The following is a 24,073-nucleotide window of genomic DNA, read 5'->3' as shown; positions in this document are numbered from 1 at the left end:
AGTCTATCTTGATGACAACTTGATTTTTCCTCCAGATCCTATGACTCATCAGAGACATGTATGTCAAGTTTTGCTGCGGTTAAGCGAGAATCGTCTGTACGCTAAGTTGGAGAAGTATGTATTTGAGAGAGATGCTCTACCCTTCCTGGGCTACATCATCTCGAATAGAGGTCTCAAGATGGATCCTGAAAAGGTAAAGTCCGTCCTGCATTGGCCAATGCTTGAGGCCCATACAGCACTTTCTGGGATTCGCGAATTTTTATAGACAGTTCATCCCAAACTTCTCCTCACTGACATCTCCTATCTTTAACCTCACCAAGAAGGGCATGAACGCCAAGGTGTGGACTCCTGAGGCAGAGTCCGCATTCAATAGTCTGAAGAGTGCCTTCATGTCAGCCTCTATCCTCCATCATCCAGATGTTTCTCTACAGTTCTCGTTGGAGGTGGACGCCTCCTCTGTCGGTGCTGGTGCACTCCTGTTCCAGAGAGGTTCTAAGGGCAAGTCAATGGTATGTGGATATTTCTCTAAGCTCTTCTCTTCCGCAGAACACAACTACTCGATTGGGGATCGGGAGTTACTGGCCATCAAATTGGCTCTAGAGGAGTGGAGACATCTACTAGAGGGTGCAGCTCATTCCATCCTAATTTTTACGGACCACAATAATCTCACCTACCTCCAGACGGCCCAACGACTGAATCCTCGTCAGACCAGGTGGTCGCTGTTCTTTACCAGGTTCCAGTTTGAGCTCCATTATCGCCCAGCTGACAAAAATGTGAGGGCCGATGCCTTGTCCAGGTCTTTAGAGACGGAAGACACCATGGCGATTCCACAGAACATTATTGATCCATCTTGCAGTCTCTGTCAACCCCCTGCAAGTTGGGGACATTCAACCAGGGAGGACTTTTGTGCGCCTGGCTGACAGAGGGAGAATCCTCCACTGGGGACACTCCTCTAGACAGGCTGGTCACGCTGGGACCCGTAAAACCCGAGATCTGATTGGCCGTCATTTCTGGTGGCCCACGCTGCCCAAAGACATTATGGACTTTGTTTATTCCTGCTCAGTGTGTGCAGCTAACAGGGCCGCTCACTCCAGACCTGCTGGCCTGCTCCAGCTATTTCCTGTGCCGATGCTCCCTGGCAGCATATAGCTATGGACTTTATCACTGACCTGCCTCTCTCTGCTGGATGCAGTAATGTCTGGGTGGTGGTGGATCGATTTTCGAAGATGGCCCACTTTGTTGCTCTGACCGGTCTTCCTTATACTCTTCAACTGGCCAAGCTTTTCATCCTTCACATCTTCCGCCTGCATGGCTTGCCGCAGCACATTGTGTCTGATCGGGGGTTTCAGTTCGCCTCGAAGTTCTGGAGAGCCCTCTGCGGACTCCTAGGTGTAAAGTTGGACTTTCCTTGGCCTACCATCCTCAGTCCAATGGTCAGGTCGAGAGGATCAATCAGATCTTGGAGAACTACCTATGCCACTTCATCTCCAAGCAGCATGATGACTGGGTGCAGTTGCTCCCGTGGGCTGAATTCTCATACAATAATCACACCAGCGAGTCCAAAAGGAATACACCGTTCTTTATTGTCTATGTCCAACACGCACGAATCCCTCTCCCGGTGCCAGGTCCGTCCGAGGTACCAGCTGCTGACACTGCTTTTAGGGACTTTCTGCAGATCTGGCAGCAGACTCGATATTCCATCCTGCTGGCCTCCTCAGTTTCTTCCTGGCACGAAGGTCTGTCTGTCCCCCAGGAATATTCGACTGAGGGTTCCATCATACAAATTTGCTCCCAGGTTCCTCTGACCCTTCGAGATCCTACAGCAGATTAACCCTGTCGCCTACAAGCTTTGGCTGCCTCCTACCCTCAAGATCTCCAACTCCTTCCATGTCTCCCTCCTGAAACCGGTGGTTCTGAACCGCTTTACCAAGACTCCTAGCCCTGCGGTTGCCTCCAGCAGCCCTTCAGACACTTTTGAGGTTAAGGAGATCTTGGACACCAAGAATGTAAGAGGAAATACTTTTTATTTGGTGGATTAAAGGGGGTTTGGTCCTGAAGAGAGGTCCTGGGAGCCAGAGGAGAACCTCAATGCTCCTACCGTTCTGTAGAAGTTTCTCTCTCACTCTGTCCCCAAGAAGAGGGGGAGTAAGAGGGGGGATACTGTCATGGCCCCTCCTCAGGAGACGCCAGCGCTCACTTCCACTCACCTCGGCCGGGTCCCGCGGGGTGCACCGGCCTTTAATGTAAAATTAGCCAATGAGTACGCCGGACTATAAGAAGGGCCCAGCCCCTTCCTCCCATGCCTGAGCGTTGTTGTCATACACAAAGTTAGTCTATGCAAATGGTCTCCTAGTGTTTTCCAGTTCCCAGTGTTTCCCGTACCTGTATCCTGTATCCCTTGCTATCCTAGTCAAGTGCCGTGCTGAGCTGCATACCACGCCTGTCCTGCTACACCACGCCTGACGTCTGCCTGCTGCCTAGTCCCAGCCGAGCCTGCCTTGCTACTGTCCGAGCTGCCACAGGTACCCTATACGAACTATAGACTGTTACCTGCGCCCTGTTGGCCAGCTGCCATACCATCAAGGCGGTACAGCCCAGTGGGTCCACGAACCCAACGTGACAGTTAACAAGGAAACTGCAGTACAGGGAAGGATGTCAGCGGGGACGAGCAAGGACAGCACACATGAACTCTTGGTAGGATCTATATGCACGCTCATTACAGCCTGCAATTCACGCAGGGAAAATAAGTATTTTCAGAATGAAACATCAACAAAACGGACCTGGAGTGCATGTAAACAAACGGCGCGAAATTCAACGAAAATATGGGATAAGTGGATTTTTTTTTACATATACTGGTTTATTGATGTTGTCTGTATAACGAGAAATGTATGAAACATTTTTTTTATATATGATGGTAACTCGGAAAATCCCTTTAACCTGGCCATCCCAATTGCATGTTGGTGCTGTGGATCTAATGGAGGCTCACTCTAATTTGTATCCTGGGATTTTCCAATATCCCCTACTGGGAAGAGATTCATACATTGTTCTGTTCCAGAGGACCTTTTATAGGCCCAATGACACCTCTTAAATGTGCCCTCTAAAAACTTTGGTAAACCTAATACCGCATTTGATAATTAAAACCACATTTTAACTGCTGCGAAGTGTCTCATAACCTTATTTTGGTAGCGACTTGTAACACCCTCCAGAGTGGACTTATACAGCCACATCAGTGACCTACACTCCATGGAATACCTAACTGTCCTCATTTGTAACACCATAGATAAGTTCCAGACTACCTGCGCTCTCTGGTACTCATAGCATTTGGCATGGTTTTTCATATATCTGTAGCTCGTGTACCTACCTTTGCCTCTTTTCTCCTACGATTACTGTGCGAGGCACCTTTTCCCTTTTTTGTTCACTCAAAAGGATGTACCATCTCGAACTCCTTGCAAATATTGCAAAGTTTAGTAGTATTCCTAATTTTTCACTTGTGCGCACAATGCACATGCTTTCTTTGGTAAACACTCTCCCATTTTTTCTTTCTGTATCCCCCTAAGTTTGTTTGTTTTTTCTTTACTTAAAAGAAAAAAAACTATAGTAAAAATACAGTTAGGGCTCATTCAGACGAACATGAATAACATCCGTGTGCTGCGCATGGATATCACACACGCAGCACACGGACCCATTGGTTTCAATGGGGCCGTTCACACATGCAGGAGTTTTCACGCATCGAGATTCCGTTGCATGAAACTCACTGCATGTCCTATATTGGTGCATTTTCACGCACCTACGCGCCCATTGAAGTCAATGGGTGCATGAATACCACGCACCGCACATGGATGCACATCTGTGTGCGGTACGTAATTTGCGCATCAATTCAATTGAAAATAATAAAACAATAAAATATGTGATTTGCGAGTGCGTGAATAACGCATGCCACTAGCAAAGCACACTGATGCATGACGCAACGCACACGGACCAGATTCACACGCGTTTTTCACGCGCGTGAATCTGATACGCTCGTATGACTGTAGCCTTAAAAATAAGTTCATATTGAAAAAATATATAACTCACTCAATTTTCGGATGCTTATAAACCTTCCTGACAAGGTCAAAGCTTTTCTTGGCAGATTACCTTGATTTATTGTACCAGGAGTTCTGCCGTACCCGAGACCTCTCCAGAATATCAGTACTCTGAACATAAAACACAGGAAAAATAAGCCAAACATGGGATTTTGCATAGTCTTATTGTTCTTATTTTGGAAAAACAAAATGCCTAATAATTAAAAAAAATTGCTGCATGTAAACTGTCCTAGCATCTCTTGAATTTGATATCTTCAGCTTTTTTTAATGTTCTTTTCTGCTGCATTTTATTTTTTACTTTAAAGGGGTTGTCTGATGACAAAAACCGGCATTCAATCAGCTATCCAACAGTAATAAAACACTTTACTAATCTACTGTTCATCTAAAAAATGTACAGTTATCCCGTTTTGTCCGCTGGTCACGTGATGCAGCTTTCTAAAAATGTTGTTCCGCTTACATCACACACACATCCCCCATATTGCTGTTTAACGGTGTGTGGGAATTCAGTTCTGGTCCCATTCAAGTGAATGTGACTGAGCTGCTGCAATCCCAGGAACAGCCGCTACCAATGTGTATGGCGCTGTGCCTGGTAAACACTAAACAGGCCGCAGTCAGCTGATCGGTAGGGTTGCCAGGAGTCGGATCCCCATCAATAAAAAACGTCCGGACAACCCCTTTAACACGAAGTGATTGGAATTTATAAAAAGTTAAGGACTGCATTTGATTTGGCATTTTTCCTCCACTGTAAAACATACAATCATGAAAACAGTTGCGTGTTCATTTTGTTAATGGGGCAGTGGTGAGGGACTCGTGAATACACTTTTATGGGTTTGGAACAAAAGTTGTGCTTCATGGGTTAATAATGTGCAGTCTTCTCTACTATTGCACAATAATAATAGGTTCATAGACTTGACTGTATCTTTGATCTTTAGATCTTCTCACTGATACCGTCAAGCACAAGATAAGGTTAAACCAGTTTTACAATCTTTTAGCAAAATAGACAAACATTATTACCCAGGGTCACATTTACACCTTGGACTCCTCCAACCAAGTACATTTCTTCCCTGTCTCTTACCACACTATTGTGTTGCAGCATTTCCGGTCAATGACAGTATGTGCATAAGGCCTCTTTCACGTGAGCTTCTTCATAAACGTCTGTAATACGGATCTGCAATACGGACGTATTATGGATAATACTGCATCAGTATGTCATCAGTATTTCATCAGCATTGCTTCAGTATTACAGATCCGGCACTAGTTTGATCAGTATTTTGCTTCAGTATTTGTGAGTCAAAGTCAGGAGTTTGAACCTACACTGAGAAAAAGTATCATGGAAAGATTTGCACCTCTTCCGTGTTTTGGAACCACTCCTAGTTTTGACTTACAAAGACTGTGAAAGTCGCATAAGTCTACTTTCACGCGTTAGTATTTTGGTCAGTATTGGTGCAGTTTTTAGCCCATAGAAGTCAATAGGTTGATTTACATCCATAATTTCAACTACATTACAAAAACAGAAAAAAAATAGTTGAAGGGGTTGGCCTAACCTTAGGATAGGTTATTAATATCAGGTGGGGTCCGACTCCTGACACCCCTGACGATCAGCTGTTTGAAGGGGCCTCGGCTTTCATCACAGCCTCTTATCTTGCCAGACACAGTGCTGTACATATCCGTAGCCGCTTGATTGCAGTTCCTGCCTCATTCAAGTGAATAAGACTGAGATCCCAGGCACAGCCGCTACAGATGTGTATGGCGCTGTGCCTGGTAAACATTGAAGTCTTCTGATCCCAGGGGGTGCCGGGAGTCAGACCCCTACCGATCTCACATTGATGACCTATCCTAAGAAATGGCCGTCTTTATAAAATGCCCGGAGAACTACTTTGATCCTTTAAACAAAAAATGGACCAAATACAGATGAAAGACACACAACTTATAACAAAATAGAGAAGAAAAACGGATACAATATGGAAACGAAAACGGAATTGTAAATACACAAGTGTGAGGGAGCCCTAAATGTGATATTATTATGCAAATATTACAGATGTTTCCTAGATAACAAGTTTGCAGTGATGATATTCAGCATGTGTTATATTAAACAAGTGTCCATAAAATAATTCCAATCATATAGCAGTGCCCACCGGGTAGTTTATATTACAATAGTCCTCGTACAAATGTGCCAACTAGAGAAGTGCTTGTACAAATGTCAGTTACAATCCCCCTATAATACAGCACTTGCTTTTCCCATGGTCCTGCAGTAGTCTCTATGGTGTAATGCACACAGCAATGTGGAAGCAATTTTTCTGTGTGAATATATCCATAATAAACCATTTGATGGAGCATGCATGCTACTATTATTTTTTTAGCATAGATTAAAGGGTTTGTCCAGTCCCTAAAAATTGATGGCCTATCCTTAAGATAGGCCATCAATATCTGATCGGTCGGGGTTCGACTCCTGGGATCAGCTGATTTGAAGGAGCTGCAATGCTCGTACGAGCGCTGCTTCCCCTTCATTCCTTATCTGCATGTACTGTGAATTGCCGTTACGCTTGTAGCGGTGGTTTACAGTATTACAGCCTTCTCCCGTTCATTTCAATGGGAGAAGGCTGTAATACTGTGAACTGCTGCTACAAGTGTGTCGGAATACCTGGTTACGAGCAGATAAGAAATGAAGGGAAAGCAGCGCTCGTACGAGCATTGTGGCTCCTTCAAATCAGCTGGTCCCGGGAGTCGGACTCCAACCAATCAGATATTGATGGCCTATACTGAGGATAAGCCATCAATTTTTAGGGACTGGACAACCCTTTTAATCTAGAAAAAGCCTCCATGATCAACAGTATGAAATTGGAGACATACAGAGGTACATTATGACATCGCAAACTTACATGGATGCTTGTACAGAGCCATAATAGAGGTGCATGAGCCCTAACATTTACATACAAGCAGTCAAGTTAATGTAGCTAAATATTCCCATGTCTATTTCTGTAGTCAGAAATCTGCATTCGAAAAGACAATGCAGGCTGAAAGAGTTGCAGATCTGTTCCATTTGAGTAGCCAGGAGCCTCATAAAAGAGACCCATGAGACACATTTATGAACTTTCCCTGGTAATATGTAATTTTATTCAATATTAGACCTTTATGATGGACATTTGCATTTAACACAACTTCTCCAGGTAGTAAAGACTGTTTCTTTGATAGTTATAACGCTATAATAGGCAAATCTAAGTGACTAACCCAACAGATAGAGATGCCATTTACATTGCTAGGTCATTATAGAGTACAGTTGGTATATTTGTACAATTATTATATATATTCATCAGTCATATTGATGGCCATAAAGTTATTTATGAAGCCTTTCTCCATTCAAAACTTTGAAATGAAGCACGATCTTTCTTTCACCACATTTTGTTTGTCTTTTGCAGTTAATGAAAACCCAAAATTTAGTGTCTCAGAAAATTAGAATATTATATAAGCCCAATTTAAAAAATGATTTTTAATACCGAAATGTTGGCCTACTGAAAAGTATGTACAGTATATGCCCTAAATACTTGGTCGGGGCTCCTTTTGCATAAATTACTGCATCAATGCGGCGTGGCACGGAGGCGATCAAGCCTGTGGCACTGCTGAGGTGGTATGGAAGCCCAGGTTGCTTTGATAGTGGCCTTCAGCTCGTCTGCGTTGTTGGGTCTTGTGTCTCCCACCTTCCTCTTGACAATACCCCATAGATTCTCTATGGAGTTTAGGTCAGGTGAGTTTGCTGGGCAATCAAGCGCAGTGATACTGTGGTTATTAAACCAGGTATTGGTACTTTTGGCAGTGTGGGCAGGTGCCAAGTCCTACTGGAAAATGAAATCAGCATCTCCATAAAGCTTGTCAGCAGAGGGAAGCATGAAGTGCTCGAAAATTTCCTGGTGGACGGCTGCGCTGACTCTGGACTTGATATAACACAGTGGACCAACACCAGCAGATGACATGGCCCCCAAACCATCACTGACTGTGGAAACTTCACACTGGACCGCAAGCAACATGGATTGATGCCTCTCCACTCTTCCTCCAGACTCTGGGACCTTGATTTCCAAATTAAATGCAAAATTTGCTTTCATCTGAAAACCGCACTTTAGACCACTGAGCAGCAGTGTTGGTCCACTGTGTTATATCCAGTCCAGAGTCAGCACGGCCGTCTACCAGGAAATTTTCGAGCACTTCATGCTCTCTCTGCTGACAACCTTTATGGAGATGATGATTTCATTTTCCAGCAGGACTTGGCACCTGCCCACACAGGAAACATCCTTCTTCGTGATTGGCAAGCGCTTCTGCCCCTAACATTGAAGGGTCAAGCAGAAGTTAGGGTTCGCTGCACTATAGTAATTCAATTTAACAAGTCCAGTATCCCTGAGAATGTAAACATTGGTGGTAAATGTAGAAGAGGTCCAATAAAACAAACATAATAAATGAAAGCACTAAAAGTCCTCAATAGGATACATCTGCCCACCTGACACCAATGTGGAGTCTACAATAAAATAGAGAAATGGAGAGCAAAAGTTACCTTGTGGGAGCAGTCCATAAGAAAGTGTTCTTCTGATTTTCTGATTTGAAGTGGCATCATAGACGTCATACATTTCATTTACTTCCCATAAGCTGGTGGGATACCACATTCTATAGACAAGGTATTTTCATCAATTAAAAGTTATGATTACCTTGTGGGACTATAGACAAGTATAAGATAATTTTATGGCATGGGGATGACTTCTATGGGCCTTTGTGATAGACCATTTTCTAGCCATGCTGTTAAACTATAGAGAAGGGATTTGGCAACTCAAAATTACCTTTTGTTTAAATCAAGTTTTTATGGTAAAAATTATTGGTGGTGTTTGGTTTAATTTTCCTGAAATTTTTATTAAAATTTTGCAGTTTTCACACTAAGCCCTCACAATTTCTGTTTTATAGAGATCACTTTACATCAGTCATGTTATTATCACAGGCAGGATTACAATGAAAGGTAACACCTCTATTATACAGCTGGAGCCAAATAAAACATCATACCATTGACAATAGATGATAGGGACACCTTAGCTCCTCCGTGTATGTCCCAGAGCATGCCCCTAACACTTTTGCCATAGAGGCCAATATGTTGTTTTCTGACTTAGGCCTCATGCAGACGAGCGTGAATCATGTCTGTGTGATGGCCGTTAAAACAACGGCCATCACACGGACTCATGCATTTCAATGGGGCCGTTCACACGACACGCATGTGAACGCTCCGTTGAAAACTAGGACATGTCCTATTTTACTGCGTGTCACGCATCCCTCCATAGACTGTAGTCTGTGGGGGATCCGTGACAACGCATCCCGCATGGGTCCTCCTCGGTTGTGGAAAATGGCAGTTTTTAATAATAATCAGATGCAAAGTTAGGTCAAACATCTGACATCTAGTTAACTATAATTTGTCTATCTACAATAAGGGCTATCCACGAGACTCAGTAATCTCTAAATGATATCTGATAAATCTGTTGATAACTACAACATTGCCTCCGCATGCTCGAAATAGTCCTCACTTATGTGTGTCCCGAGCAGCTACTCACACAGCAATTTATGAGCTATAAAATAAAATGTTTTCAAAATCCTTCCCAGTTATTGGATGAAACAGATGACAGATGCACATTGTGCAGTTGGTCTGGTTAATGTAATATATACACATTGCTACTTTATTTACGGAACCTGTGATGTCTCTTTACAATGAAATATACACTCATTAATGAACATCAGACGTGGTGAACATGCACCGCTCGTGTAGTGTGTTTTCTGGAAATCTTCTCTGGCACTTTACCAGAATAAGTCTTACCTTACCAACGAGCCGGCTGGCAATTTGCTCTGCCTTTGGTCTAGAGAACACACAGCTGAAATTAAGTGGATATAGTAGGTGATAGATGAAGTCCATCTGCTTGGGATATTTTTTATGTTTACGTACAAGTAAGCCCCATATTCCTTGTCAACCGATGTGTAAGGTTTTTCTTTTACCTCCTACTGCCAAGTAACTGACTCACTGTTTCCCTTTGAGCCCTTATCAAAACTTTAAACATGTCCAAGAGCAGCAAAACTCAGTATTCAGTAGGAGGCTAAATCCACAACAAAACATTAATGATTATTTCACGGTAAAAAATGGGCCATCTTGCTTAACTTTTTCAAGACTAGGTCATTTCCCCCATGAGAAATAGTTTATATTTATTAGTTTAATTGTTTTTGATGTTATCAGGGGAAAATGTAAAAAAAAAGAAAAGAAAAGAAAGCAAAAAAAAAGTGTCTGATTTTCAAATTTGTTGTATTTGGCCTCTAATTTTTGTTTTTTAAATTGTGTACCCCTTACCGTTACAGTTATTTAAATAAAGCGGATGTATAGTTTTACCAGGGAGCAGGGCTAGTGGTAGTGTTCTTTGTTGTTTTGTTTTTTTAACTTTTTTTATGTATTGTCTTTATTCATTTATTTATTTATTCTTTACCATGTTCCCCTAATAAGATCATAAGAGACCTTTGGGAGACATTTAAAAAAAAAAAATACATTTCTGATTTCACCTGTACCTGGGGCTGACATCACGGTCGGCCTTAGGGGTGTGCGACCTGTGCCTTCGCACAGGGCGTATCACGCCAGCAGGTGGAAAGGGGAGCTGCGCTGACTCCCTTCCCCTGCTTGTTTCAGAACCGCCCGGGCCCAGCGACTCAGCAGTCGCCTTTCCACCCGGGTGCTTCTTCACTCATTGGCCGTTGCTACCGCTGTAGCAACAATAGCGGCTGCTAGCGGCGACACCGGGCATGAGGGTGGTGGCACCGCTAGCAGCTGCTACAGCAGTAGCGAAGGCACTATAGCAGAGCAGGGATGTATCTCCCTGTTCTGCTATCTACTAGCGCCACTGTAGCTCCCGCAAGGAGTAGAATCCCTGTGTGGCCGGGGATTCCGCTCCTGGAGCGCTCCTTGATGTCACTGTCCATATATGGACAGTGACAACAGGGGAAACTCCTGAAGCGGAATCCCAGTCCACAGCGTTGCAGACGCTGTGACCAGGTATTCCACTCCACGAGAAGCAAATGACGTCACTGTCCATAAAGCCTCTCCTGGAGTGGAATCCGTAGTCACAGCGTTGGCAACGCTGTGGACAGGGATCCCGCTTCAGGAGTTTCCCCTGATGTCACTGTCCATATATGGACAGAGACATCAAGGAGCGCTCCAGGAGCGGAATCCCCGCCCACATGGGGATTCCACTCCTTCGGGGAGCTACAGTGGCGCTATCTACAGGAAGGGGGGGTTGCTATCTACAAGGGGGCTGTGGGCTGTGTGGCACTACCTACAAGGGGGCTGTGGGCTGTGTGCTACTACCTACAAGGGGGCTGCGTGGCACTACCAACAAGGGGGCTGTGTGGCACTACCTACCTGGGGTCTGTGTTGCTCTCCATACCAGGGGGCTGTGTGCCACTACCTACAAGGGTGCTGTGGGGTGTGCGGCACTACCAACAAGGGGGCTGTGTGCCACTACCTACCAGGGGGCTAGGTGGCACTCCCTACCAGGGGGCTGTGTGGCACTCCCTACCAGGGGGCTGTGAGGCATTCCCTACCAGGGGGCTGTGTGGCACTCCCTGCCAGGGAACTGTGTGGCACTCCCTACCAGGGGGCTGTGTGGCACTCCCTACCAGGGGGCTGTGAGGCACTTCCTACCAGGGGGCTGTGTGGCACTCCCTACCAGGGGGCTGTGTGGCACTCTCTACAGGGGTCTGTGTGGCACTCTCTACTGGGGACTGTGTGGCACTCTCTCAGGGGGCTGTGTGGCACTCTCTACAAGGGGACTGTGTGGCACTCTATAAGGGGGCTGTGTGACGCTATCTACAGGGGGGCTGTGTGGCGCTACCTACAAGGGGGCTGTGTGGCGCTACCTACAAGGGGGCTGTGTGGCGCTATCTACAAGGGGGCTGTGTGGCGCTACCTACAAGAGGCTGTGTGGTGCTACCTACATTTGTGTGTGTGTTGTTTTCAATGTGAGTGTGAGTGGTATGTGTGGTATAGGTCTGGTGTGTTAGTGTTATGTGAGGTACATGTTTAGCATTTGTGTGGTGTGTGCGGCATGTTTCTAGTGTAAGTAGTGTGTGCAGTATGTGTCTAGTTTGTGCTACGTGCCTAGTGTGTGAGTGGTATGTGTATAGTATGTGAGTGGTGTGTGCAGCATCTGTTCCAGGTGTTCAACATGTGTCCTTGATGTGGGTAGACAACGTGTGGCATGTTTTAGGTGTGGGTGGCGAGAGTGGAAGATATATCCTAGGTGTGAGTGGTGTGTGCAGCATCTGAACCCGGTGTGAGTAGTGTGTGTTCAACATGTGCCCTTCCTGTCGGTAGCAAACGTGCGGCATATGTCTTAGGTGTGAGGGGCGAGAGTGGAAGATATATCCTAGGTGTGAGTGGTGTGCGTGCGAATGAGTCATAGGTGTGAGTGGTGTGCGTGTGCGTGTGCATGTGTCCTAGGTGTGAGTGGTGTGCGTGTGCATGTGTCCTAGGTGTGAGTGGTGTGCATGTGTGTGCATGTGTCCTAGGTGTGAGTGGTGTGCGTGTGCATGTGTCCTAGGTGTGAGTGGTGTGCGTGCGCATATGTCCTAGGTGTGAGTGGCACGTATGCAGCATGTGGGTTACATCTGTGCGTCATGTGTCCAGCATGTGAGTGTGTGTGTATATGGCTGAATATAAAATATAAATCATACTATTTAGTTACAGTAAGGTGATATTTTAGCATTGTATAATGGTATAATTTGCAATCTTTATACCTCAGTATTAGGCCATGATCATGCAATCAGGATTTGATTAGGACTAAGCCCCTGTTTCCACACCTAAATCCCTTTCAAATCCACTAACATTCTGCATCCATTACAAGTGAATGGGCTATTTTATACCCCATTCACATGCAGCGGAAATAAGTCTGCTTGAATTTTTTTCCGCTCCGCAAAAAAAATCCTCTAGAATAATGAGCATGTTCATTATACTCGTAGAAAAGCAGTGGATTCGTTGGAGCTGGATCTATCAGGACTATTCCTCTTTTCATTTACACCTGTTTTAATAATTCTCCCCATGTCTTGTATGGCTGAAGTCCCATGTACTCCAGCCCAATACTAGCGGCTGCATATGGCCTGCGGTGGGCCTGTGTGCTTAAAAATGCCAGGGCTGATTTTAAGTCCCAGTCCGGCTCTGAAGGTGGCAATGGGCCCCATTACCTACTGGGCCCGTGTGGCTGCACAAGTTGCACCAATAGTATGACCTCCCCACTCAGTAGATCCAGTGGCGTACATAGGCAAGAGGAGGCGCCATAGATCAAAATGGGTCCCCATTATGGTGTCAGGTATTGCCACCCAGGGCAGAAGGTGCTGGTGTTCGTTTACCCCTCCACATTTTCCCCCTTGTTTGCTAACAATGCAGTACTTCAGAGACGAGCACCGTACATGTTCTCTCCACAAGTAACAAAAGGGATGGGACCAAACAAGCTTGGCCCCCTCTCTACAGGGCCCCATAAGAGCCACATAGCAACCATTGAGAAGAACATTAAAAAAATGCAAACTGCTTTTATATATATAGAAATATAGTAATCTTTAACCCCCTTAAATCTAAAAATAAGTATGGATTATTTACTGTTATATGTTTACTAAAAAAAAAAACTTTTTTATGTGTAGCTGTATGATCTTTTTAGAGGAGAGGTAATTTTTGAGGGATACATCAAAATATGAATATTCATATTGTGGGCAAAAATGTGTGAAAGTACAGATGTATCAATAGTGTCATAAGATGCATGAATATAGAAGGCAGTGAAATGGTGCAAATTTGTCAAAAGGGTTCACGTAATAAATATGGCACAAAGGCCTGTCAGACGCTTTTCTCTTCCTTACGCTACCTCCTGGCCGCTGTACTCTTATCTATTTCTCCTTGTCTTGACACTTTTCAAGGTAGATATAAAAAGTGTTAAACACACCTAATAAACTACTGAATTTGGCTTAGTAGTTTTTTTTAATTTTTACTCATGAAGATTCTTCAAAAGCCTGGAATACTTCTAAAATACGGAAAAACGTAGCCACTACAGTACATGTATTGGTGAGGACATATGTAGCGATGTCTGCATACTGCCAAAACCCTCCCGCAAAAATAGCAAAAAATGTATCCTACTGGGGGGGCGTGGCCAACTGCTGATGTGAGAGGACGTGTGCGGCGTTAGCTCCGGGCCAGCATCCTGATTATTATCCTCCTGACACTGATAAACCTGCCAAAACCTGCCAAAATTTCCTACCACCTGTGAAGGAAGGGAAGGACCTCTTCCAAGAAAAAGATGGGTCCGACTAAAGCCACAGATGCGGCTGAAAAGCTGAAATCTCATGCCCGCGTGGTGATCCAAGATGGCGCCGGCGGGAGCTCCTCTGCGTCGGCGTCTGCAGAGCTAATGGCTGAGGCCTTGGATCCTGTCCCCCCAGTCTCTGCTACTGGGATCACGCTGTAAGAGGCGTCAGAGAAGCTGTTGACAGCCGTCCTGGAAACCCGTACATCGCTCACCGCGAAGATTGATGAGGTGAGGGTGGATGTGGATCTGCTGAGACAGGACCTCCAAAACTTGCGGGAACGGGTGACTGAGGCAGAGAGCCGGGTTTCCTCCTTGGAGGACCGTACTGAGAGTATGCCGGCTGCTATTCAAGACTTACATCGCAAGGTGGATTTATGGAGACAGAAGGCAGATGACCTGGAGAACCGGTCACGTCGAAATAATCTCCGGATTGTGGGATTGCCGGAGAGAGCAGGGGGGCAACGACCAGGGGAATTTGTGGAGAAATGACTCCAGGATACCTTCCCTGATGCCTCATTTTCGATGGCCTTTGTGGTGGAGAAGGCACATCGTGTCCCAGTGAGACCTCCCATACCGGTAGCCCCCCCCCCCGAGACCTCTGCTAGCTAATCTGCTGAATTGTAAGGACCGGGATACAGCTCTCTTGGGGGCTCGCAAGGCTGGAGGGATACGGTTTGATAATGCTTCGGTGTCCATTTATCCTGATTTCTCGCCTGATTTACAGCGACAAAGGGCGTCCTATGCTCAGATCAAGCGCCGACTTCGGGATTTGCAGATTCCGTATTCGATAGCTTACCCAGCTAGACTTCGGATTGTGGACGACGATCGTGCATTATTTTTAACCGATCCGGTTGATGCGGATGAATGGCTCACTAAAAAGAACAGACGTTCTCCTCGTCGCTGATTGGTCTGGCTATCCAGGTTGGGTGAATATAGCTGACATATGGAACTTATAGATATCCCATATTGTTTGACCTGATTGTACCGCCTGCTGGGTGCACACTTATGCGCTATTGCTACTGCCCTGTATATTGTTATTTGATGCAGGTGGTCGCGTGGCATACCTGGTATTGGTTGCTTTCTTAAGATATCTATGTTCTTCATATTATTACTATGGTGAAATGTCACTAACATATGCGGGTTGCTAATTGAGGGTCAGGTTTCAATATATGTCTGCCTTTTTCTATGTAAAAGGTGCTGGCCGGGAGGGGAGCTGCAGTACTTGGATACTTTTGAGTCTTTACGGCAGAATTACGCTAGCTGTAGAGACTACCCCCTAGATTCTCGGCTGCAAAAGGTTCGCTCCTGTTGAGCAATGTGTTTTCATAGCTACGTTATGCGAGTTTATGAGTCAATTCAAATCACTGCAGATCTATATGTATACATCATACATGTATGGAAAATCCGTAGTCACTTATGCTGGATTAGAAATCTTTGCACTCAGGGGTTCATTGGTGGGGCTCTGGGCTGTGACTATCTAATATGTAACAATACTGGGAAATGGCGGGGTTACGGTTAATGTCCTGGAATGTGCGTGGTATTGGTTCAACTGAAAAGAGACATATGATATTTGCTGCTTTGAGGCGACATCGGCCTAATTTGACTTGTCTGCAAGAAACGCACCTGACAGCTGATACGGTGCAGACTCTGAGTAGGCCCTGGGTACAGTGGGTGGGTCATGCTTCCCACACATCTTATTCTAGGGGAGTGGCTATTTTGGTGCATTCTGAGCTCCGATGGAAACTGCTACAGTCTAACATTGATCCTAATGGGAGATAAATTTTTTTACATGCAGTTATTGATGATTGTCCCCATGTGATAATGGGTATATACAACCCTCCGCCGGCCACATTGGAGATTATTCAGGTTGTCATGAGATTTGCATCCGCATATCCGGGTTCCCGTATTATATTGATGGGGGATTTTAACTTGCTTATGGATCCCGGTATAGACCGTCTCCATGGACCTGTGGGGCAATGCTTCATTGGCCCGTCTCACCTGTGCCTACTTATGTTAGAAATGGGGTGGATAGATTTATGGAGAGCTACCCATATTGGTATCAGAGAGTTTACGTGTCATACCCCACAACATAATGCGTTATCTAGAATAGATTATATTTTTGGTTCTCCTGCTGTTCTCCGTGCGTGGACTCTATAATACATTTGTCGAGGGGATCTCAGACCATTGTCCGGTATTGCTGACTTTGAAAAGGCCACAGGTTGGTAGAAGGGGGGTGTGTAAGATTCATCCCTTCTGGCTTCAACTGATCCAGTAGAATGACCGAATACCTGATCAATTGTCGGTTTTTATAGAGGCCAATTCTCGAATGGAGAATCGCATACTTGTGTGGGATACACTTAAGGCCTATTTGAGGGGGTGTCTCCGGTCTTCCATATCATATGTTAAACGCTCTTCGGCCCTTCAGGAGGAGGACTTAACGTACAGGTGTTCGCAGGCGGAGGGGAAATTTGTGCAAGATTCATCCCCGTCTAATAGACATGAATGGTTAGGTCTGGGTAGGCAGTACCTTCAGGACCTGAAAGATAAAGCCTCACGTAGTTTGTTTTTTAGCAAGCAATCACACTTAAAGCTAGGTAATCAGTCAGGTAAGATTCTTGCTCATATAGTGATAAATAGCTCCAGATCTCCTCCTGTACTTGGCATTGTGGGGCCAGATGATAGGTTATGTACCTCCCCGGAGGATATTCTTACTTAATTTGCCTCATTTTATGATCAATTGTATTCCTCTCGGGTTGACTATGAGCTGGATGAGTTGGAGTCGTATTTGTCCTATTTAAGTAGCCGATCGACGGGATACAAATCAAATATATTAAAAATATTTGTAAAACTAATCACTTATTGCGGTCTGGATGGGGGGGGGGGGGACAAGTCCCAGGTTACTTTTTGTTAACCATTGCCGTTCTTTCTTTAGTAGTAAAATAAACTGTACTGACCTGGAGATGGCTGTAGTATACAGTTAAAAAAGCAATGATATGCTTCTAAATATCTTTTCTAAATGTTTGTAGGATACTAAGGAAAGGGAAGATGGTAGATAGTAAATAGTAAAGCTGAAGAACTGAGAAGGGAAAGACTCGCTATATAAAAAAGTAAAACAAATAATCTATATATCTATGTGACTGTAATCAAGAAAAAGTTGACTAATAGGAAAAAAATATTTTGGAAATAAAAGAATTTGTAGTAGACACTTATGTTTGAATAATATTTAGAATGAAATAACAAAACTGACACGTTACTAACACATTAGTTAGGTATCCTGCATAAATGACTCTATGTAGAAATGTAAAGAGATATATAAGCATGGCTCCACACATTATCTCTACAGCTTCATGTCTTATATAGTATTATAAGAAACATACAGTAAAAGAGATTCATGTCCCTTTAAATATGTTTGTGTCTGTCACCATGGTAACTGCACTAAACAAAAGCCAATAGGATTGCTGGATTTGAATTTGTAACAGAAAAAATAATTCAGTTGTCTTCAGTCTGTTATATCTCAGTTGAGAGTGAAGACGGACGACTGCGACTACTGCGATTTCTCAGGTAAGATCCCGGAATATAATATAAATGATGGCTGATTTATCTCATCACACGTAATCATACATGTTATTAACATTTCATAATGACAGATTTTCCAAAATATTCATTATTTTCCTAAAACTTGACATGATAAGATAAAATGTTTGTGGGTGAAGCTGCGGCTGTTACTCAATGACTCCTTCACTTGTCACATCTTGTATTTGGATAGATGTTGTGTTAGAAGTTTTGTGTAGTTGCAGTATTGCTGCCGTTCTCCACCTCACCTCCATCACTGGGCGAGAATCAGGGGTGTAGCTATGGTGGGTGTGGAGGGGGCAGTTACACCCGGGGCTGGAGGACTTCCAATGTTCCCTCTGAGGGCCTCGTATGGAGACACCAGTGTTATAATGGCACATGGCAGGTGAGGGGCCATTACAGATTTTGCACTGGGGCCCAGGCGCTCATTCATTGGGACACTTTGGAGCTGAAGAACATTGGCGGCTTGGGTAGCACATTGTATTCAGTGAAGTGTGCAGCATACAGGTTACCTTTTAATTTAATGGTTTCTTATATGTTGACTGTTTTATAGGATTTGGAGGACATTTTATTGGAGTGACGACTGCATCGGAGACCATGTGGACCTGCCATTCAGCCAGCGCTGGATCAGGTATAATTCTTTACACTGGGATGACTGACCATTCTCTGTACTGTATGTTGTCAGATGGGTCTCTACTGCTTTGCTGGTAACAGGTGACCCCAAGCTCAGATCCATATTAACCCCTTAATGACCTGCCTATTTTAAACCTTAATGACCAAGGTACTTTTTACATTTTTCTATCATCGCATTCCAAGAGCTATAACTTTTTTATTTTTGCGTCGACATAGCTGTATAAGGTCCTGTTTTTTGTGGGACAAGTTGTATTTTTTAATAGCACCATATTGGGGTACATATTATTTATTGATTAACTTTTATTAACTTTCTTGAGGGGGATAGAAAAAAACCTGAAATTTCGCCACACTTTTTTGCATCCTAAATCTACGCCGTTTACCGTGTGGTATAAATAACACAATACCTTTATTCAGCGGGTTGTTACGATTGCAACAATACCAAATTTGTATAGATTTTGTATGTTTTACAACTTTTACACAGTAAAAACACTTTTTTTTTCAAAATTATTTGTTTTTGCGTCTCCATATTTGAAGAGCCATAACTTTTTTATTGTCCTGCCGATGCAGTTCAATTTTTTTTGTGGGACGACTTGTAGTTTTTATTGGTACCATTTTGGAGTAGATGTGACTTTTTGATCACTTTTTATCACATTTCTCTAAATGCAGGATTCCCAGAAAACAGCAATTTTTCCATTGTAAGGGGAAAAAGTGGGTTTTTCATTTTTTTTATTAACTTTATTGAACTTTTTTACTTTTTACTGGTCCTACTAGGGAACTTTAAAATGCGATCATCCGATCGCTTTTATAATACACTGCAATACTTTTGTTTAAAACGGACAGGCATCTGCTAGGCCATGCCTCTGGCATGACCTAGCAGGCATTTACTACAGGCAGACCTGGGGGCCTTTATTAGGTCCGGCTGCCATCGGTGACACAGACACTCGGTGATCTTATCGCCGGGTGTCGATGGGAGAGAGAGGGAGCTCCCTCCCTCTCTCCAAAACCACTCAGATGTGGCGCTCGCTATTGAGCGCCGCATCTGAGGGGTTAAACGGGTGAGATCGATACTTATATCCATCTCATCCGTTTGAGCAGGGATGCTCCCAGCCCTCAGCTACCTCTGGTAGCTGAGAGCAGGGAGATTTAACGGCTCCCTGCTCTGTTTACTTATTCCGATGCAGCGCAGTGAAAAGGCTTATGCATCAGAATAAAACCCATTAGTGGCCGCCGTGAAAAGGGGTATTGGCGGTCACTAATGGGTTAAGGGGCATTTATGGATTGAGGAAATAAAGGTCATTCATGTATAATGAAAAGTTATACAAGTTTCCAATAAACTTTTTTTAACAATTCCTGTGAGGATGCGGGCACAACTTCAGGGGCTGCTGTGATTATAATTAAAAGGAATAATCCAAAGTATAACTCCCCAAGTGGTCCAAAATAATCAAATAAAGTTTAATAAAGTAAATGTTAAATTAAAAAAAATTGTCTGAAGTCCCGGCATTGCTTTCCTCCATCTATTGATGTCTGTGAATTTATAACACTGGTTTTGTGACGGTGTCTGTACATTTTTGATTGATCCCATTATTTGGTTGTATTCTTTTCAGCTTATATGAACATCACCCCAGAGGAAAAGCTAAGAAGACTGGCCTACTGTATAAAGCTTCTCCCTTCACCCCTCTTCAAGATGGAAGTTAGTGAGAATATTGGCTATTTTGCTGCCTTTATGAAAGATTTGCTGAAGTTACATCCGTATAGAAGGGTTTCTGAGAATGTCTCAATACACAAGTAACTTAATCTATTGTCTTATTAGCGTCTCATGCCGACCAACCCAGAAGCCCAGAAACGATTTCTAATACAAGAGGAAGAACAGCCTAGACCATCGTTGGAGAAAACAGAGCGGCAAGAAAGATCCCTAATGATGAGAGAACTGTGCAAATACCTGGAAGAAGAAAAGGAAAGCACTGAAGAAAAGACCAAGATAAGAAGAGGGAAGATACAGAGAGTGAAGACCATCAAAGTCAAGAAATTCACAAGAAGAAACAGGATAAGGCAGAATACCATCCGCCAGTACGTGGACCACCACATGAGAGGAAAGAGGAACATCATATGGACGATCCTGCTGAAACCTCTCTGCCACTGAAATAAAATTAATAATAAAAGTATAAAATAGTATAATACTAATAATTAGTTGCAATAGTATATATGATATAGTGTAATAGTAATATTAGTCATAAAAAGGATAACACTCTAGTAATAAAATTATAATATTAATGAAATACTAGCAGTAATTAGATAAATATAATTATATAAATAATAATTAATTAGACAGATGTTAATAAAAGTAGGGTGTTTGAGCCAGGGTCATAGGACTGATCGCCTTTTCTCGGGGTCAAGAAGGAATTTTCCCCTTGTGACACAAATTGGCTGAAAGTTTGTCCAGGGTTTTTCGCCTTCTTCTGGATCAACAGTATAGGCATAGGGACATCATAATATAGTATAATAGTAAAAATATTATAATAGTGGTATTAATACTAGTTGCAATGGTAGAATAGTTATAGTCTAATAATATCAGCAACCAAAGGCTACAAAAAAATAGTAATTAAATTATTAATAATTGTAGTACTAATTAAATTAGTGCTGTAATATTAGTTAGATAACTGTTAATAAGATAAATAGGTTTGATCCAGGGTTTGACTGATCGCCTTTTCCCAGGATCAAGAAGGAATTTTCCCCTGTGTCACAAATTGGCTGAACGTGTCCAGGGTTTTTGCCTTCTTCTGGATCAACAACTTTAGGTATAGGGATCTTAACCCCTTAAGGACGCAGCCTAGTTTTGGCCTTAAGGCTCAGAGCCCATTTTTCAAATCTGACATATTTCACTTTATGTGGTAATAACGTCGGAATGCTTAAACCTACCCAAGCGATTCTGAGATTGTTTTCTCGTGACACATTGGGCTTCATGTTCGTGGTAAAATTTGGTCGATATATTCAGTGTTTATTGGTGAAAAATTGCAAAATTTAGAGAAAATTTTGAAAAAATTGCATTTTTCAGAATTTAAATGCATCTGCTTGTAAAACAGACGGTTATACCACCCAAAATAGTTACTAGTTCACATTTCCCATATGTCTACTTTAGATTGGCATCGTTTTTTGAACATTCTTTTATTTTTCTTGGACGTTACAAGGCTTAGAACATAAACAGCAATTTCTCATATTTTTAAGAAAATTTCAAAAGCCTTTTTTTTAAGGTACCTCTTGAGTTCTGAAGTGGCTTTGTGGGGCCTATGTATTAGAAAGCCTGATAAAACACCCCATTTTAAAAACTAGACCCCTCAAAGTATTCAAAACAGCAGTTAGAAAGTTTTTTAACCCTTCAGGCATTTCACAGGAATTAAAGCAAAGTGGAGGTGAAATTTGCAAATTTCATTTTTCTTGCTGAATTTCAATTTTATTCATTTTTTTTTCTGTAACAAAGAAGGTTTTACCAGAGAAACACTACTATATATGTATTGTCCAGATTCTGCCGTTTTTAGAAATGTCCCACATGTGGCCCTACTGCGCTCGTGGACTAAAAGACAAGCCCTAGAAGCAAAGAAGCACCTAGTGCATTTTGAGTCCTCTTTTTTATTAGAATATATTTTAGGCAGCATGCCAGGTTTGAAGAGGTGTTGAGGTGTCAAAACAGTAGGAATCCCCCAATAGTGACCCCATTTTGTAAACTACACCCCTCAAGGAATTCATTTAGGGTTGTTGTTACCATTTTGACGGCACATTTTTTTCACAGCACGTATTTGAATTGGGCTCTGAAATGAAAAAAATGTCATTTTTTCCAATAAAATGTAATTTGTGATCAAAATTTCTTATTTTCACAGGGAACAAAATACCCTATTTTGTTGCCCAATTTGTCCTTAGTGTGGCAGTACCCCATTTGTGGTGATAAACTGCCGTTTGGGCCCATGGGAGGGCTCAGAAGGAAAGGAGCGCTATATGTTTGTTGGAGTCCAGATTTTGTTGGATTGGTTTTCGGGTGCCATGTCGCATTTGCAGAGCCTCAGAGGTATCAAAGCAATGGAAACCCACCAAAAGTGACCCCATTTTGGAAACTACACCCCTCAAGGAATTCATTTATGGTTGTTGTTAGCATTTTGACCGCACAGTTTTTTCACAGCACCTATTTCAATTGGGCTGTGACATTAAAAAAATGTCATTTTTTCCAATAAGATGTAATTTTTTACCTAAATTTCTTATTTTCACAGGGAACAAAATACTCAATTTTGTTGCCCAATTTCTCCTGAGTGCATCAATACCCCATTTGTGGCAATAAACTGCCGTTTGGGCCCATGGGAGGCCTCAGAAGGGAAGGAGCGCTGTGTGTTCTTTGGAGTACAGATTTTGCTGGTTTGGTTTTCGTGTGCCATGTCGCATTTGCAGAGCCCCAGAGGTATCAAAGCAATGGAAACCCACCAGAAGTGACCCCATTTTGGAAACTACACCCCTCAAGGAATTCATTTATGGGTAATGTGACCATTTAGACCCCATAGTTTCTTCACAGAACTTATTTGAATTGGGCTGGGAATGAAAACAAAATTATTTTTGTCAAATAATATGTAGTTTTGGCTGAAAATTTCTTATTTTCACAAGAAACAAAATACCCCATTCTGTTGCACAATTTGTTCTGAGGGCCGCAATACCCCATTTGTTGTGATAAACTGCCGTTTGGGCCCATGGGAGGGCTCAGAAGGAAAGGACCACCATTTGGCCTACTCGGGATTTTCTAGTGCGAAGTCATGTATGCAGAAGCCCCTGAGGTACCAGTACAGTTGAAACCCGCAAGAAGTGACCCCGTTTTAAAAACTACACCCTTAAGGCATTCATCTAGAGGTGTAGTGACCATTTTGACCGGAGACCTACACCCCATAAACTGTAATGTGGGTTCTCCCGGGTATGGCAATACCCTACATGTGGCTGTTATCAGCTGCCTGGACACACAGCAGGGCCCAGAGGGGAAAGACGAGGGGGGATAAGCTGTGCGGAGTGCATCAGGGTAAGTAAAATTGGGGTAAATTATAAACCAAGGGATGTATGATAAATTTTAAAACACTTTCATACAGAGCTCTGGTTATTCGGGACACGTGTCACATTGATATATTGTGTCCTCCCTTATCCCCCTCTTATAGCAGACTTTGCACCTCTTTTGACTTTTTCCCTTCTTGCCAGTTTGGGGAACTTCCCCTGGAAAGTGTTGCCCTGGTACGATGCGTGTGGGCTCGCTTCCAGAAGTACTGGGTGCCCCCCCTTCTTGGTCCCTAAAGATTAGGTTCTTGATAATCACCTCTTGAAATTCCAGGAAAGTTCCCGTCTGGCCTGCACATCGACGTAGCACGTACGCATTGTACAAAGCCATCTGTATGATGTGCCCGGCCAGCTTCTTATACCACA

General features: G+C 43.3%; 1 protein-coding gene across 1 annotated transcript; it reads left to right on the top strand.

The window, feature by feature from the left end:
* Positions 1 to 14,761: 14,761 nt before the first annotated feature.
* LOC142760563 (uncharacterized) lies at positions 14,762 to 21,431 on the top strand. Its single transcript, XM_075863753.1, has 7 exons — positions 14,762 to 14,860; positions 15,153 to 15,278; positions 16,854 to 16,933; positions 17,922 to 17,989; positions 18,555 to 18,632; positions 20,239 to 20,324; positions 20,445 to 21,431. The coding sequence occupies exons 1-7, from the start codon at positions 14,762 to 14,764 to the stop codon at positions 20,772 to 20,774; spliced, it is 867 nt and encodes a 288-aa protein (XP_075719868.1). The 3' UTR covers positions 20,775 to 21,431.
* The last annotated feature ends 2,642 nt before the right edge of the window (positions 21,432 to 24,073 follow it).

The sequence above is a fragment of the Rhinoderma darwinii genome, chromosome 4, assembly GCF_050947455.1.
Source record: "Rhinoderma darwinii isolate aRhiDar2 chromosome 4, aRhiDar2.hap1, whole genome shotgun sequence".
NCBI classification, from domain to species: Eukaryota; Metazoa; Chordata; class Amphibia; order Anura; family Rhinodermatidae; genus Rhinoderma; species Rhinoderma darwinii.
The sequence above is the reverse complement of the archived record's forward strand: the minus strand, read 5'-3'. Positions and strand labels throughout refer to the sequence as shown.

What these genes read in the sequence shown, in the direction of transcription:
- LOC142760563 (XM_075863753.1), top strand. Translation starts at nt 14,762, where the DNA reads ATGCCGGCTGCTATTCAAGACTTACATCGCAAGGTGGATTTATGGAGA. An exon ending in CGACTACTGCGATTTCTCAG is followed by an intron (nt 17,990 to 18,554) that starts GTAAGATCCCGG and finishes ACTGTTTTATAG; the next exon opens with GATTTGGAGGACATTTTATT. An exon ending in TTCAGCCAGCGCTGGATCAG is followed by an intron (nt 18,633 to 20,238) that starts GTATAATTCTTT and finishes TATTCTTTTCAG; the next exon opens with CTTATATGAACATCACCCCA.